Here is an 18,942-nt window from a genome sequence, read left to right on the forward strand (position 1 = left end):
CTAACTTACCCACGCAGCCGAGTTCCCATTTACGTTTAGAAAACGTTATATTACATTAGAATCACATTTTCACATGTCTACATACAACATTGATCATGTTGATGGAGCACAGATTGCCAAGGTGACAGGGGGAAATTGTTTAGGGGGAAACTCCATTCATGGCCACATTTGATTTGGTTGAGGAAATGATCCATTTGTCTACACAGGGATGCTGGATGGCTGTTTTAGAATGCCTAAGTGAATGGGCCAGTGTTTCTCTTGGGTGTAGCTATCAGCCATTGTAATTTAAATGAATCATCTGTGCCCCTGCGGGGAATTGATGATGAATAAATGTATATAAACACTTCTAATTGGATTGTTGAAAGCTTTCTAAACGGGTATCAGCTGTTTTTTAAAAGCTTGAAAAACGCTGTCTGTCTTACACACTGGTCCTGCTCCGGTAAGAAAGGTCCACATGAATCCAGATGAGTTAATTACCTATGTAGTTAATTAGCTATCTAGTAACCAGACACGAGCTGCCTCCAGAAGACAGTGATAAGAAGGAGTCTAAACTAGAAGAAATCGTTTTGCAAAATATGACTGGGATGAAGCATGCAGTAAAATGCACCTATGGAATTTAAAGTGCTCAATTTAAATATACAGTACAACGCTTTTATACAGTACAACACTTTTTTACAGTATACCGCTTTTATGCAGTATAACACTTTCAAAGAGTACAACACTTTATACAGTACAACACTTTTAAACAGTACAACACTTTTATACAGTACAACACTTTTAAACAGTACAACACTTTCAAACAGTACAACACTTTCAAAGAGTACAACACTTTATACAGTACAACACTTTTAAACAGTACAACACTTTCAAACAGTACAACACTTTCAAAGAGTACAACACTTTATACAGTACAACACTTTTAAACAGTACAACACTTTCAAACACTACAACACTTTCAAAGAGTACAACACTTTATACAATACAACACTTTTAAACGGTACAACACTTTCAAACAGTACAACACTTAAACAGTACAACACTTTATACAGTACAACACTTTTATACAGTACAACACTTTTATACAGTACAACACTTTTATACAGTACAACACTTTCAAACAGTACAACACTTATACAGTACAACACTTTTATACAGTACAACACTTTTATACAGTATAACACTTTTATACAGTACAACACTTTTATACAGTATAACACTTTTATACAGTACAACACTTTTATACAGTACAACACTTTTAGACAGTACAACACCTTTATACAGTTCAACACTTTTATACAGTTCAACACTTTTATACAGTATAACACTTAAACAGTACAACACTTTATACAGTTCAACACTTTTAAACAGTACAGCACTTTTATACAGTTCAACACTTTTATACAGTATAACACTTAAACAGTACAACACATTTATACAGTACACCACTTAAACAGTACAGCACTTTCTTTATTGTGCATAGTCTTTCTCTGTTTTATTATCTCTCCCTCAATAAACATGTATATTCTGATAGATCAGAATATGTTAAGACAATTTATTCCTTGGAATAGCTACACATTTGTGTGTTTCTTTTTAACCATGTGCATACATTTTTATACGTTAAATCTTGTTTAACATATTATGGTGATCGAAATCAGAAGATAATTATTTGAAACCCCAAGAATGTTACCTTCAGTTTTTTTTGTCTGTTCCTGTAGATTTTTGCATAAACCAGGCAACAGATTTAAGATGATTTGAATGCCTCTTGAGCAAAGCCCTTAGTAGAAAAATATACACAAGCAAAGATACTGGCAGATAGGCAGATTATAATACTCTGCCTTTGTCATCATAATCTGTTTTATGATAGACTGCACACAGATCACAATGTGTAAATATTAAACAGATGAATAATCACAACCAAGGCTCGGTGGTAGATGCTGTTGCTCCTGTGCTCTGGCGTAGAGGGGTGGAATTAGAAATGGGCGAGGGACAGGATGTTCCATGCAGCTAATACCTTCACTACAATTAGAATGATTTATTCAGAGTTATGCACTGAAAACACAAATGGCAGAATACATTAACAAACTAGATAACATGAAAATAATGGTAATGAATGTTTTTGCCTTACTCAAGGCCAGCTCTCTGATGCTGCATCTCTCTCTCTCTCTCTCTCTCTCTCCCTCCCCCTGTCTATCGGTGTGGGCGCGTGTGTGTGCAGGCTGTGCCTTTGTCAAGTTCTCCAGCCACGCAGAAGCACAGGCGGCCATCAACAGCCTGCACGGCGGACAGACCATGCCAGTGAGTATAACCGTGTTACACACACACACACACACACGCACACAGCTTCGATAAGATTCTAGTACTCATATAGTATACAGAATGGGAATTCACACATGCTGTATAGAACAATGACGGCATAGCCCTTCCTAAAGCATTCAGATAACACATTCACACATACATTCACACATAAAACATTCACCTAGACTTTCTTAGCATTTATTAACGTTCACAAAATAATCACACAGTCAGCATCCAACGTTTCACATTGCACAACTGTATGTATGTGCAGCAAAGATGTCTTGTCATTGAATATACTGTATATATTATTGGATCAGATGTCGGATAGTAATCTGCTCATCCTGTTGCAGGAAATGTCATGCACAGCAGGAAATGTCATGCACAGCAGGAAATGTCATGCACAGCAGGAAATGTCATGCACAGCAGGAAATGTCATGCACAGCAGGAAATGTCATGCACAGCAGGAAATGCAAACTTGCTGTGTGTTCAAGGTTTAAAAAGTGTCTGACTTGATTTGTCCTAACTAACAATTTATGAACCCCTACAAAACTGTCAGTTTGTTATAATCCACACAATAATTCACATTTCCTGTTGCTGCAGGATTACTCCTGCTGTGAGAAACTGGTCAAATTAAGATCCTACACCTGTATATCTCCTCTCATATCTATTATTCCTTTTAACCAGTCTGTATCTATGGAAATCATTTTGTAATGATATATGAATACTATACATTGTGTGTCCTAGAATATATATGCAATAGAAATGATTCAGCTTTGCAAGATCAATATTATTTCACGTTCAAATATGGAAATCGTCCCTGAAAAATATCTGAAATCAAAAATGTAATAATCGATTTAGTGCACACTCATTGGGAGGTACTTTTCCGTAGAGGAAAATAATCAATCATGGAAATAATGAATTCTCCTTCAGTCTAAAAACACAACATTCACACAGAGCTTATCTTTCAGCGTATTTAATTGGAAAATGCAATATACTAGCACAACTTACGAGTCTTAGGAGACTAGTTATTACATTTATAGTCGTAGGTTTTGTAGCAATCCTGCTTGGACGATTCATTTGAGACCACGATAGTAGAGAATAAACCGTGGAACCAAAGTGTTTTACAGTAGCATGCTGTATTTCTCTAAACACAAACATCTCCTCCTACCCAACATGCTGGGAATCATCCTAACTATTGGATATCCTGCAACTCCTGTCAAACTGCAGTAATTACAAATTGGGGTTGTTATGCTTGTTATCTGGCATGTAACGGCCATCATTAAACATGTTTTACTAAGGGAAGATGATGAATAACACAGAATCTCCATGCATATTTTAGATTCACAGTCCCTGGCAGACACCTTAAGTTCATACACTCCATTGATGTTTTGCTGTAAATATTTACTTCAGCTCTCTGGCAACAGGATAGTGTCCTGGAAGCCAGATGTCATTGACACATATTTCCCTTACTGATGCTGTCTGACACGTTTTGCAATAGCATTAGAAGTCACAAGCTTAAGGAGGGGTAAAAAAACAACTTTGAGTTTGTATGTCTGTTGCTGCGCTGAGCCCCCTGCCCTGCCCAGCCTGCAGTAACACAGGGTCAGTACCAAAGCCAGCTAAACCACTTGAGAGCTGCAGATGAACTGTCCAAGGCGACATATGGAGCCCCAAACAGACCCGGAGTTGTATCCAGAGCCATCCAAAAGCTCAATAATAATCTATATTATCCATATCTCGCCCTCAACCCCCTGCACCTGTTACTTCTATATCCTACGTCCAAGTCCCAGTCAGATTAATAGGCAAGGTGGCCTTTAGTACCGAGCTAAGGCTTTGATACCGAGGGGGATGCAGTTCATTTGGATAATATCAGTGCCACATCTCGTCAACAACCGACTAACAGGAGGCAGGATCCAGAGAGGCTCTCTAACCTACTGCCAGCTGTGGGGTCTGGACCAGTCTCGCACAAAGAGCTCTCTCTTAATGTTCAACTCTAGAGCATCTGTGTTAGCTGGCAGCCACACCCGGCCGTAAATAATACCTGCACAGACCAAAATACATTGGCGAAGGGCAGCGGCTGATAGATCAGGTCTTTAATTGATGCAGATTGCAGGTGCCCCTAATTGAACTTAAAAGGTAATCAGGCTCCAAACAGGCCGACGCTCTCTTGGTTCAGCTGTTGAATTAAGGCCATGGAGAGGGATGGAGGGAGGGCGGGAGGGAGGGAGGGAGGGAGGGAGGGAGGGAAGGAGGGAGGGAGGGGGAGAGAGAGAGAAAAGTGGGAGACACAGGTGGCAGGGCTTCAAATGGCAGAGCCGGGGGCAGACAGCACCCAGCAAATTGCAGACATGGCCGTGTTCTGTGTCGCACCGGCGGTGACAGGGTCTGCTGAGCTCACTAGTGTTGGCAGGAGTGAGACAGTGTGTGAGAGGAGGGAAGGGAGAGAAAGAGAGGTAGTGGGTAGCCAGATTAATGAGAGATAACACAAAGCTAAAGAGCATGACACATAATACTCTCTCTCTCTCTCTCTCTCTCTCTCTCTCTCTCTCTCTCTCTCTCTCTCTCTGTCTCTCTCACTCAACACAATTCAGTTCAAGGGGTTTTATTGTCATGGGAAACATGTGTTAACATTGCCAAAGCAAGTGAGGTAGATAATATACAAAAGTGAAATAAACAATAAACATTAACCGTAAACATTACACATACAGAAGTTTCAAAACAATAAAGACATTACAAATGTCATATTACGTATATACAGTGCCTTGCGAAAGTATTCGGCCCCCTTGAACTTTGCGACCTTTTGCCACATTTCAGGCTTCAAACATAAAGATATAAAACTGTATTTTTTTGTGAAGAATCAACAACAAGTGGGACACAATCATGAAGTGGAACGACATTTATTGGATATTTCAAACTTTTTTAACAAATCAAAAACTGAAAAATTGGGCGTGCAAAATTATTCAGCCCCTTTACTTTCAGTGCAGCAAACTCTCTCCAGAAGTTCAGTGAGGATCTCTGAATGATCCAATGTTGACCTAAATGACTAATGATGATAAATACAATCCACCTGTGTGTAATCAAGTCTCCGTATAAATGCACCTGCACTGTGATAGTCTCAGAGGTCCGTTAAAAGCGCAGAGAGCATCATGAAGAACAAGGAACACACCAGGCAGGTCCGAGATACTGTTGTGAAGAAGTTTAAAGCCGGATTTGGATACAAAAAGATTTCCCAAGCTTTAAACATCCCAAGGAGCACTGTGCAAGCGATAATATTGAAATGGAAGGAGTATCAGACCACTGCAAATCTACCAAGACCTGGCCGTCCCTCTAAACTTTCAGCTCATACAAGGAGAAGACTGATCAGAGATGCAGCCAAGAGGCCCATGATCACTCTGGATGAACTGCAGAGATCTACAGCTGAGGTGGGAGACTCTGTCCATAGGGCAACAATCAGTCATATATTGCACAAATCTGGCCTTTATGGAAGAGTGGCAAGAAGAAAGCCATTTCTTAAAGATATCCATAAAAAGTGTTGTTTAAAGTTTGCCACAAGCCACCTGGGAGACACACCAAACATGTGGAAGAAGGTGCTCTGATCAGATGAAACCAAAATTTAACTTTTTGGCAACAATGCAAAACGTTATGTTTGGCGTAAAAGCAACACAGCGTATCACCCTGAACACACCATCCCCACTGTCAAACATGGTGGTGGCAGCATCATGGTTTGGGCCTGCTTTTCTTCAGCAGGGACAGGGAAGGGTTAAAATTGATGGGAAGATGGATGGAGCCAAATACAGGACCATTCTGGAAGAAAACCTGATGGAGTCTGCAAAAGACCTGAGACTGGGACGGAGATTTGTCTTCCAACAAGACAATGATCCAAAAGATAAAGCAAAATCTACAATTGAATGGTTCAAAAATAAACATATCCAGGTGTTAGAATGGCCAAGTCAAAGTCCAGACCTGAATCCAATCGAGAATCTGTGGAAAGAACTGAAAACTGCTGTTCACAAATGCTCTCCATCCAACCTCACTGAGCTCGAGCTGTTTTGCAAGGAGGAATGGGAAAATATTTCAGTCTCTCGATGTGCAAAACTGATAGAGACATACCCCAAGCGACTTACAGCTGTAATCGCAGCAAAAGGTGGCGCTACAAAGTATTAACTTAAGGGGGCTGAATAATTTTGCACGCCCAATTTTTCAGTTTTTGATTTGTTAAAAATCCAATAAATGTCGTTCCACTTCATGATTGTGTCCCACTTGTTGTTGATTCTTCACAAAAAAATACAGTTTTATATCTTTATGTTTGAAGCCTGAAATGTGGCAAAAGGTCGCAAAGTTCAAGGGGGCCGAATACTTTCGCAAGGCACTGTATATACAGTGTCACTCTCTGTCTCTCTCTCCTACGCTGGATGAAAGAATGATCGAATTTCTAACACAGATACTAGTATGAGAAGAAAAACTTGTATTGCTTGAGATTGCTTACACTGTGTGTGTATTTGGCTAGGTATTTACTTCATGTAAATAGTGTTGATATGTTGTGTATTTTAATGGTGTGTTTGTGTGCATTGTTAAAGTGGGTGAGTGTAGTGGGTAGGTCATGTTGCCAGGCCACTGGGTAACAGTATGGACCAATGCAGACAAAAAGACAGACAGACAGACGGAGACACATACCTCCCATCAGGCCCACGGGGATATGTGGAGAGACCGGTTCAACTGGAGTTGAACTGGAGGCCCACATGGAGGCCTCATCCAATTACTGGACAAACTTGTTATCTTCAATTTGATTATCTCATTTATGGCTTTGGGTTTAACCCTTTCAGCAAGGATGGAGCCCAATAATGTCACTGAACCAGGGTTTAGTGCAACAGCTTACAAAGCATTCCCTGTTTTTACGTCATATTGAGGAGACTGGAATTTCTGCTATGTCCATGAAGTATAGAAGTTGAATGATTACAGAACCATTCTACATGGTTGCCATTATGTTAGTAAAGTAGTGGTTTGTCATTAGTATTCTGTTAAGACAGGCTTCCACACATTATTTCCTGTATTGTGTCGTCATAAGCTTCTGCTGAGGATAAAGTCTGAGTGTGTGTTTACATGTCTGTATAGTACCCACTTCACACCAGTGTCTTCATATCAGGGCTATGAGCAGATAAAAACCTAATGCCGTTTCACTCTTGTAGCTTATTTCTAATCCCTCAATTACATTTCCTATTTTTTTCTCTTCACGTTTTGGCCTGTACACAAAATCCAATGTGAGTTTTTCACAAGTCAAGTGTGTTGTTCTCAAAATTAGATTAGTTATTGAACCTGTGACAAATTCCTCAGCTGTAACCATCAAAAGTGAAGGCTCCCTGTTGCCCCTTATCAAATTCACTGAATTAATTTTCTTTCGAGACAGGAGTCAGGCCGTTGGAGGTTATTATTTTTGTTTGTTTGTCAGGTTCTGATTTTCTGCAGGGAGAGAGACAGAGAATAGAGAGAGACAGAGAATAGAGAGAGAGAGAATAGAGAGAGACAGAGAATAGAGAGAGAAAGGAGAGAGAGAGACAGAGAATAGAGAGAGACAGGAGAGAGTGAAAGAAGAGAGAGCGAGAGAGAGAGAGAGAGAGAGAGAGAGAGAGAGAGAGAGAGAGAGAGAGAGATAGAGAGAGAGAGTGAGAGAGAGTGAGAGAGAGAGAGAGAGATAGAGAGAGAGAGTGAGAGAGAGTGAGAGAGAGTGGCTGAATTATTCCCAGTTTTTTTTCAGATGGATGAAGTCCTCTGATCCCCTCCAGTGAATTCTCCCTCTGACGTCCCCTCTCTCTCCTAGAGATTGGGCTGGAGATCCAGTGTATCAGGTAGAATAACAGTAGTAGAAGTAGAAGGTATGAAATCCTTTGTTCTGACACTAGATATGTTTCGATAGGGTGAAGAGGCTCTGACTGAGTCAATTCTGTTTTAGGGAATTCTTTGAGAGTATGAGATGCTAAGCCCAGCACAGTTTGTTCTCTCTCCAGTACCATAGTGAATAGGAGCTGTGGTAGTGTTTCAGTTTTAGTGCTACTTTAGGCTGGCTCTGCAGACTGCTTCTTGCTCCCTGATACTCTACTCTGCTCTGCACTATGCAGGCGGGGAGACACCAGTGAGTCCTGAGTCACAGTGCTTTGAGTAGAGGCTGCCCGGAGCTCTCCCCCTCCCAAGCCTTCTTCTTGCTGCTCACAGTGTGTTCTTCATGAATAAATGAAGAATGGTTAATGAAAAATGGTTATAAATAGATAAAGGAATACACAGCTACATAAAGCAGAAAATGAATGTGATCTAAGTGCCAGCCCCTCGCTCTGTTAAAGGAATGGCAAGTGGGTGCAGAGGCGCTGTGCGGCCGGTCGGAGATGCGCTGGAGGGATGTTTGCTCAGCGCAGACCTCATTAAAACCGACAGCCCCGTCCCTCCACCAGCCCCAGCAGAAGAAAGGGAAAGAACAGTGAAAGGTCAGGAGGTGGGAAGGAAATGAAATTAGAAAGGACAAAACAGTGTACCATTAGAGCGGTACTCCGCCATATTGATTCAGCTAATTGAAATGGCATCTTGGGAACAGAACCAGATGGGTCCCCCTTGGGCTGAGGTGAGGCGCTGGCTGGCAGGTGCAGGACTGAAGAGGGCTGGCTCCTCTGACAGGAAGAATCCAATATGACACACACTGTCCCCCAGGGTGCAGGCTGACACCCCTCCCGACACCCACCCAGCCTCTACAGCACAGTGCAAGAGACACACACACCGCTATTGGTGGACAGGCTCAACACTCACTATTCACATTCACCACGTGAGGGACTTTGTTTGTTTCTTTGTTTGTTGGGGGACTTTGTGTTTGTTCTGTTTTGCTTCCAGCGCCAGAAGTGCCACTGGAACCCACCATAAGCCCTTTTGCTTTTGGGACCCAGTAGCGGTTACATTCTGGCTGTTGAGACACACACACACACACACACACACACACACACACACACACACACACACACACACACACACACACACACACACACACACACACACACACACACACACACACACACACACACACACACACAGGAAGTATTGAAATCAAAATACAAATCAAAGGACACACACACACACACAAAGTCCTGTAGTTTCCATTTCCATTTCTTTTCGATTTATACCGTGCAAGAAAATATTGAAATCAAAATACAAATCAAAGGAGGCATTTGTTTTGACCCTGTCAAGATGACACATTATATGAAAGATACAAGTCATGATAATGGAGTCCTTTTCTCTCCCTGTGTCTTTGCTTTTCTGATCTGACTAATCACATCCTGACTTCCCCCTGGCTGTGTCCTTCTGACCTTTCCTGGGTGCAACCGCAGTAGCAGTTCCTGGGTATCTCTCTCTCTCAGCACAGCGTGCACTGGCTGGAAATAAATAGGATCTGGGCCTCTTGACAATGTCTGAGGCTTTCTGTGTCTATCTCTCTGCCTGTCTGGCAGCCTCCTTCTCCTCTCCTCTCCTCTCCTTTCCTTTCCTTTCCTTTCCTTTCCTCTCCTCTCCTCTCCTCTCCTCTCCTCTCCTCTCCTCTCCCTGGACGTCATATGAAGAACTGACTCTGGTCTCTGTCTCTCAAATGATTTAATTGGATCTAAACTCAGAAGCACAGACATCAATACAGCACTATATCTGCCATAAGGCAGTGTCATTAGTCAATACTTCTCCCTGTGCACGCCAAAGGCTCCAGTCAGACCTCATTATGGAGTATCGTATTCAGTTGAGCGGCAGGAGGGGGACTGGGACTACTCTGGGACCACACTAAGGATCACAGTTCACTCCAATGTACACTGAGTATACCAAACATTAGGAATGCCTTCCTAATGTTGAGTTGCACCCCCTTTGCACTCAGAACAGCCTCAATTCATCGGGGCGTGGACTCTACAAGGTGTATAAAGCGTTCCACAGGGATGCTGGCCCATGTTGACTCCAATGCTTCCCACAGTTGTGTCAAGTTGGCTGGATGTCCTTTGGGTGGTGGACCATTCTTGATACACACAGGAAACTGTTGTGTAAAAAAACCATCAGTGTTGCAGTTTGTGACACAAACCGTTACGCCTGACACTTACTACCATGCCCTTTTTAAAGGCACTTCAATATTTCGTTTTTCCCATTCAACCTCTGAATGACACACATACACAATCCATGTCTCAATTGTCTCAAGACTTTAAAATACTGTTTTAACCTGTCTCCTCCCCTTCATCTACACTGGTTGAAGTGGATTTAACAAGTGACATCAATAAGGGATCATAGCTTTCACCTGGATTCACCTGGTCAGTCTAACTTATGGAAAGAGCAGGTGTTCTTAATGTTTTGTATACTCAGTGTGTACACTAGTAGTCTAAAGTTCACTAAACCCACAGATCACCCACTATTCCCACTGTCTCTACACAGCTCAGATTGGAGTCACTGGTGTTGTGTAGTGTGTGTCTGGTGTTGTGTGTCTGGTGTTGTGTGGTATGTGGCTGGTGTTGTGTGGTCATTGAAGTATGTGTATCACTGAGAGTGGTGTGTGTCTGTCCATTGCTGAGATGAGTGTTGTCTTGACTGAGTGTGGTGTGTGTCTGTCCATTGCTGAGATGAGTGTTGTCTTGACTGAGTGTGGTGTGTGTCTGTCCATTGCTGAGATGAGTGTTGTCTTGACTGATTGTGGTGTGTGTCTGTCCATTGCTGAGATGAGTGTTGTCTTGACTGATTGCAGTGTGCGTATCCCCAGGGGGCGTCCTCCAGCCTGGTGGTGAAGTTTGCTGACACGGACAAGGAGCGGACCCTGCGTAGGATGCATCAGATGGCGGGCCAGCTCGGCATCTTCAGCCCCATGACCATCCAGTTTGGGGCCTATGGCGCCTACTCTCACGCTGTAAGTCTCGGCTCCACGGGGGAGGAGACGGTGAGCTTTTACACTCTGCGCATGCGAGTCACGGCTCCTCCTGATAGCTTGCCATACACACTCTGTCTATCTACGTTCACACCTGAAGTTAACATCTCCTCAAGTTTGGAAACTGTAGAGTTTGCACTCACACTGTAACTAACAGCTCGCCCTGCCAGGTGAGCATCACCCACTCACGCACAGTAAAGCAGGCTGACTGTCTGACTGTCTGCTCTCTAGCTTCATCTGATTATATTGCGTTATCTGTTGTTTGTAATGAGCAGCAGCCCTGTAAAGCAGCAGTGCTGTTAAGTAGCAGGGCTCCGGGGCAACAGAGACCTGTCTATTCAACAACATGGCCAAGCAAACATTGATGTGAGAGTAAACATGCCCCTCGTCCTGCGGCGATTTCACCCTGCCTCTCTCTCTCCCCGTCTCCCTTTCCCCCCTCTCACGGTCTCCCCACCTCTCTCTCCTGCTGCCTCCCTCTCCGTCCTCTTTCCCTCGCCCCCCCTTCCTCTCTCTCTCTTCAATGCCACAGCAGATGATGCAACAGCAAGCAGCGCTAATGGCGGCGACCCAGAACTCGTATCTGAACCCCATGGCAGCCATCGCTGCGGCACAAATGCAGCAAATGGCAGCTTTCAACGTCAACGGTCTGGTGGCTGCCCCAATGACACCCTCCTCAGGTACAAATACACAGCCAGGACTGGACTCCCCATCCTTCCCCAACCCTCCCTCCTACGTGCCTGTAATACTTCACTATATTCATTAGTGAGCTGTGTACAAGCCGTGCTAATATAATGTATTCTGCCCTGGCTGTTAGTACAGTTCTTTAGACATTATCAGGTTTCTTTTCATCTCTGTCTCTTTTAAAAGGGACAAAAATACAGACTGCCTTTTGGTAGTGGAGAAGTCTAGAGAACAAAATAGTGTGCCCTTTTGGTAGTGGTGAAGTTAGAGATGGCATTGCCAGAGTGACAGAGGGCCCTAAAGTAAGATAGAGAAGACATGTCGTGAGTGAGGCATGATGGGTTATGATGTATGACATCCCCCGGCCCTCATTGGCCGCCAATGTCTCTCTCCCTCAATTCAATTTCCATTTCAATTTCAATTTAAGGGGCTTTATTGGTATGGGAAACATATGTTTACATTGGCAAAGCAAGGGAAATAGATAATAAACAAATGTGAAATAAACAATCAAAATTATACTCACAGAAGTTCCAAAAGAATAAAGACATTTCAAATGTCATATTATGTCTATATACAGTGTTGTAATGATGTGCAAATAGTTAAAGTACAAAAGGGAAAATAAATCAACATAAATATGGGTTGTGTTTACAATGGCGTTTGTTTTTCACTGGTTGCTCTTTTCTTGTGGCAACAGGTCACAAATCATGCTGCTGTAATTGCACACTGTGGTATTTTACTGTGTATCTGTGTAATCTGAGGGAAATATGTGTCTCTGATATGGTCATACATTTGACAGGAGGTTAGGAAGTGCAGCTCAGTTTCCACCTAATTTTGTGGGCAGTGTGCACATAACCTGTCTTCTCTTGAGAGCCAGGTCTTCCTTCAGTGGCCTTTCTCAATAGCAAGGCTATGCTCACTGAGTCTGTACATAGTCAAATCTTTCCTTAGTTTTGGTCAGTCACATTGGTCAGGTATTCTGCCGCTGTGTACTCTCTGTGTAGGGCCAAATAGCATTCTAGTTTGCTCTGTTTTTTTGTAAATTCTTTCCAATGTGTCAAGTAATTATATTTTAGATTTCTCATGATTTGGTTGGGTTTAATTGTGTTGCTGTTGCTGTCCTGGGGCTCTGTGGGGTCTTTTTGTGTTTGTGAACAGAGCCCCAGGACCAGCTTGCTTAGGGGACTCTTCTCCAGGTTAATTTCTCTGTAGGTGATGGCTTTGTTATGGAAGGTTTGGGAATCTCTTCCTTTTAGGTGGTTGTAGAATTTAACGGCTCTTTTCTGGATTTGGATCATTTTCGGGTATTGGCCTAATTCTGCACTACATGCATTATTTGGTATTTTACGTTGTACACAGAGTATATTTTTGCAGAATTCTGCATGCAGAGTCTCTCAATTTGGTGTTTGTCCCATTTTGGGAATTCTTGGTTGGTGAGTGGACCACAGACCTCACAACCATGAAGGGCAATGGGTTCTATAACTGCTTCTAATTTGTAGGTCAGATTTTTTTGTTCCTTTTGAATGCATAGAAGGCCCTTCTTGCATTGTCTCTCAGATCATTCATAGCTTTGTGGAAGTTACCTTAGGCCGAGGTATGTATCGTTTTTGTGTACCCCAGGGCTACGGTATCTAGATGGAATTTCTATTCATTGTCCTGGCAACTGGACATTTTTTTGCAGCACCATTATTTTTGTCTTACTGAGATTTACTGTCAGGTCTGACAGAATCTGTGCAGAAGATCTAGGTGCTGCTGTAGAACCTTGGTGGTTGGGGATAGAAGCACCAGATCATCAGCAAATAGTAGACATTTGACTTCAGATTCTAGTAGGGTGAGGCCGGGTGCTGCAAACTGTTCAAATTCCCATTGCCAATTTGTTGATACAGTATATATGTTGAAGAGGGTGGGGCTTAAGCTGCATCCCTGTCTCACTCCCCGACCCTGTGGAAAGAAATGTTTGTGTTTTTTTGCCAATTTTAACCGCACACTTGTTGTTTGTGTACATTAATTTTATAATGTTGTATGTTTTTCCCCCAATACCACTTTCCATCAATTTGTATAGTAGAACCTCATGCCAAATTAAGTCAAAGGGTTTTTCGAAATCAACAAAGCATGAGAAGACTTCGCCTTTGTTTTGGTTTGTTTGTTTGTCAATTAGGATGTACAGGGTGAATACGTGGTCTGTCGTACGGTAATTTGGTAAAATGCCAATTTGACATTTGCTCAGCGCATTGTTTTCACTGAGGAAATGTACGAGTCTGCTGTTAATGATAATGCAGAGGATTTCCCCAAGGTTGCTGTTGACTCATATCCCACAGTAGTTATTGGGGTCAAATTTGTCTACACTTTTGTGGATTGGGGTGATCAGTCCTTGATTCCAAATATTGGGTAAGATGCCAGAGCTGAGGATGATGTTAAAGAGTTTTAGTATAGCCAATTGGAATTTGTGGTCTGTATATTTTATCATTTAATTTGGGTTGGGGGGTTTGTATTTTTTCCTGTAGTTCATTCAGTGTAATTGGATAATCCAGTGGGTTCTGGTAGTATTTAATAGTTTATTCTAAGGTTTGTATTTGATCATGTATATGTTTTTGCTGTTTGTTCTTTGTTATAGAGACAAAAAGATTGGGGAAGTGGTTTATCCACACATCTCCGTTTTGGATAGATAACTCTTTGTGTTGTTTCAAATTTTCCTGGAAGTGGTTAGACTTTATGGATTCTTCAATTACATTGAGTTGATTTCTGTTCCTTCTTTTCACATAGTGTATTTGTGTATTGTTTTAGTGATTCACCATAGTGAAGGAGAGACTTAGGTTTTCTGGGACTCTATGTTTTTGATTGGACAGGTTTCTCAATTTCTTTCTTAGGTTTTTGCATTCTTCATCAAATCATTGTCATTGTTGTTAACTTTCTTAGGTTGTCTGCTTGAATTTTTTAGATTTGATAGGTAAGCTGAGAGGTCAAATATACTGTTTAGGTTTTCTACTGCCCAGTTTACACCTTCACTATTACAGTGAAACATTTTGTCCTGGAAATTGTCTAGAAGGGATTGAATTTGTTGTTGCCTAATTGTTTTTTTTTTTGTAGATTTCCACACTACTTTCCTTCCATCTATAGCATTTCTTAATATTATTCAGTTCCTTTGGCTTTGATGCCTCATGATTGAACATAGCTCTGTTCAAGTAGTGTGATTTTGCTGGGATCTGATAGGGGTGTCAGTGGGACTGACTGTGAAAGCTCAAAGAGATTTTGGGTTGAGGTCAGTGATAAAGTAGTCTACAGTACAACTGCCAAGAGATTACCTATACGTGTACCTACCGTAGGAGTCCCCTCGAAGCCTACCGTTGACTATGTACATACCCAGCGTCCGACAGAGCTGCAGAACTTTTTGTTGGTTATGTTGGTTATGTCGTCATAGTTGTGTCTAAATACTGTCACCTGTAGGTAGGTGTTTGCCCCCCTGTGTGCTGAGAGTGTCAGATTCTTGTCCAGTTCTGACATTTAGGTCACCATAAACTACTACATGTACCTGGGCCTGGAAATGGTTGATCTCATCCCTCTAGGATGGAGAAGATGTCATCGTTAAAGTATGTGGATTCTATTGGGGGGATGTAGGTAGCACACACAAGGAAATGTTTCTCTGTTGAGACCATTTCCTTATTCATTTCTGTAAAATGTTCCTGCTTTGACTAATTTAATAGAGTGGGTTAGGTCTATCTCGCTCTATCTCTCTCCTTCTCTCTCTCTCCCTCCCTCCCTCTCTCTCTATCATGGGCCACTGTTTGTGTGTTTCCGGGAACACGGCCAATCTGATGACTTTGGATGCAAAGTCCTTGACTATACAATATACGAGCAAAGATTTGTGGGAGATAATCCTGGACCTGAGTTTGACCTGTCTCCCTGGCCCTTGTTGTGAAGAGCTTTGATGGCTCGACACTAAGTAGGCAGACTGGCCCAAGACAGGAGCTCCACGCGTCTCTCGAATGAATTAAATAAAGTGGCTCAGTCACCTCTGCATCCATCCGCCATCTGTAATCCATAAAGCCTACATACACCCAGGTAATGCCTTTCAAATTTAATCCTACATTACTTAAATGCCCTTCACCGGGATTAGGGAGAAGAATAATAATCTATCTGGCACCAGACGAGAGAGCATGGACAAGGTGACAAACCTGAAATGTGACCAGGGGGAGAGGCTGAGGCCACAAACAGACAGAGGCCCCAGCCCCAGTGTCCAATTAGACGCTGGTCAGAGAGAGGCTGCATACTGTGGAGTGTGAACCATGTCCACCATGGCCTGTGGTCCCAGTAATGAAACAGGGTTGCTCTATTTACAGGCACCAGCACGCCGCCGGGTATCAATGCCACGGCCTTGCCCAGCCTAGCAGCACCCATGGGTGTCAATGGGTTCGCATCCCTCCCGCCCCAGACCAACGGTCAGCCTAACAATGAGCCAATCTACACCAATGGGATCCACCCCTACCCAGGTGAGACAGCCAATGGGATTCACCTCTACTCAGGTGAGCCAATTTAACAGCAGTTTCATTCATTTGACATGTAACCTTTTCTTAACTAGGATTAAACCATTATATAGCATATTGGGTGACTGCCATACTGCAATCAGAATAGGAGTGTGACAGTGGTTCTGAGAGTCAGTGCATCAAGGGGACTCCTACATCAGTGCATTATGGTTAATATGATGAGCCTCAGAAGCTCTTTCTCAGCTTCTTAATGCTGTATGCTCCTGATGATTCCTGAACAACTAACACATCATCATGCACTTGACTCCTTGATGCATTATGTAAGGCAGTTGCAGTGATAATGAACCACAAAGCAGTTTGTTTGGCATGTTGTTAATATTTGATGCAAACATCTGGGGGGCGAACAGGAATTTTGAAGAACTGTGAAATATGACAACTCGAATCTTTGTATGACTCCATCCTCTCTCTCTCTCTCCCACTCTCCCTCTCTTTCTCTCTCTGCATCTCTCTTTTCTTTCTTTTTCTTTCCCTCTCTCGCTTTATCTCCCTCTCTCTCTCTCTCTCTCTCTCTCTCTCTCTCTCTCTCTCTCTCTCTCTCTCTCTCTCTCTCTCTCTCTCTCTCTCTCTCTCTCTCTCTCTCTCTCTCTCTCTCGCTCTCTCTTTCTCTCTCTGCAGCACAGAGTCCTACAGTGACTGACCCTCTCCAGCAGGCTTACGCCGGTGTGCAGCACTACGCAGGTGACCTGCCTCTCCTCACTCCTCCCCTCTCTCTTCCATCTCTTTCTCTATCGCTCTCACGCTCTCCCTCTCTCCCTCTCTGTCACTCTAGCAGACACTATGGCTGCTACAGATAGCCCAGAGGACTGGAGAATTTTCTCCAGGATTAGGAAACTTTACATTAGGATTTGAACGGATTTCAATTGGACTTGATTATAGACCCACCCAAAAATCTTAATTCCAAAAGTACACGGAGAACTGTGTTCCAGACACCCCTCTACATGATCGTGATATAGATGGACAGACACTAAGACCTCTCCTCTTTAACCATGTATCAGGATAGGAATAGACTCTCCTTCCTGTATTGTATGTGTCCCTGTTTAGACAGTGCATTCCCTTTGTGTAGTGATCCACAATGAAAATGAGCTCGGGCTCCAAGCCGTAATGCAATTTATTTATTCAGTGTCTGTAGGACGTGAACAATAGAATAATGATTTAAGTTGTCGCAAATGGAGATGTAACATCCCACTCTGGCTCTTCTCCTTCTCTTTGCAACAGCAGCCTACCCTGCCGCCTATGCACCAATCAGTCAAGCGTTCCCCCAGCAACCCACCATCATCCCCCAGCAACAGAGAGAAGGTAAGAGCTAGCGGGCGCGCCCACCCAAGATAAAAGGTGATAATTACCATGTTCCATTCTAATGTACGGCTGCGTTGAATTAGCCAGGGAGAGGAAACACTGGGCTGGAAAATGGGAGAAAAAGAGAGCTTCATTTAAAGTAGTTTTAACATTAGCAGGCAGCAAGATGGAAAAGTTACTCTGTCATTATTCAAAAACTGCACTAATTCAAACTCGCAGTGTTCGACTGGTTAATCAGTCCATTACAATGTGTTTAAGTGGTTATGAATATTCATTAGATTAATTAGCTGCATGCATAATCATTTATTAACATTCCTAGTTTAGTGTTAGTACCACAGCATTAAATGTAATAAAGCATAGGATATGCTGTAATGGTAAATCACTCTTCCTGAGACTGTTTGCCAGATATAATTATTCATTTATGTTATTGTACAGTATATGATGGTTATAAATATGATTATTAGTCAACGTGGAAAATCTGAAATGACTCTAAGTGTTCTAACATCGCATAAGGGGGATAATTTTATTGCAGTGTGTTTTGCTAAGCTTTGTGGTCTACCTGCCCCCATCCTTGAGTTAAATGAAGCTTGCATTAGGGTTATGTGACTGCTATACTTTGTGTCTGCTGTGTACATTAAGCCACAGAGCTGCTCCTCCTCCAGACAGTGTGTCAGCTCCACTGGCCTGTCTCTGACTGAGATCTGGATCCTTCCCTCTCTGGCCTGGCTGTTGGCTGGTCTCCCAGTCTGCAGCCTCCAAGAGACTGCAGCCGCAGCAGCCCCCATTTCATGAGACACACCTAAACTAACAAACAGGCAGAATAAAGCCATAAGCTCAGACTGTAAAACCACAGCTCTCTATCATACTGTGTGTGTCCTCTATCTGGGCCAGGGAGAGTCAGTCAGCAGCAGCCCCTTATCAGCCTTCTCACCAGCCACAGACCCATCTCGTCATGCTATCATCCCCGAGCAATGAGACAGGGAACAATCCATGCAGCCACTAGCACAGCCTACCAAGCAGCAAACATCTCTCTCTCTCTCTCTCTCTCTCTCTCTCTCTCTCTCTCTCTCTCTCTCTCTCTCTCTCTAGTCTATTCCTCTCCTCATCAGAAGGCCATGTACTGTATGTGGCACCTGGGTTTGTGTGGAGACTGAAGCGAGATTGGACAGGACAGTCAGCTAGTAATTGGGGCAGACACTGGGCTTATGTCATCAT

General features: G+C 42.9%; 1 protein-coding gene across 1 annotated transcript in view; it reads left to right on the forward strand.

Moving 5' to 3' along the window:
• LOC115113619 (CUGBP Elav-like family member 3-B) overlaps positions 1-18,942 on the forward strand; it is a 239,356-nt gene that overhangs the window by 197,605 nt on the left and 22,809 nt on the right. Inside the window, exons 5-10 of the mRNA XM_065013070.1 lie at positions 2,216-2,295; positions 11,048-11,191; positions 11,742-11,889; positions 16,228-16,410; positions 17,047-17,109; positions 17,647-17,727. Of these exons, the coding sequence (XP_064869142.1) occupies positions 2,216-2,295; positions 11,048-11,191; positions 11,742-11,889; positions 16,228-16,410; positions 17,047-17,109; positions 17,647-17,727 (699 nt within the window). The remainder of the gene's footprint in view (positions 1-2,215; positions 2,296-11,047; positions 11,192-11,741; positions 11,890-16,227; positions 16,411-17,046; positions 17,110-17,646; positions 17,728-18,942) is intronic.

Source organism: Oncorhynchus nerka, linkage group LG28 (assembly GCF_034236695.1).
Source record: "Oncorhynchus nerka isolate Pitt River linkage group LG28, Oner_Uvic_2.0, whole genome shotgun sequence".
Lineage (NCBI taxonomy): Eukaryota > Metazoa > Chordata > Actinopteri > Salmoniformes > Salmonidae > Oncorhynchus > Oncorhynchus nerka.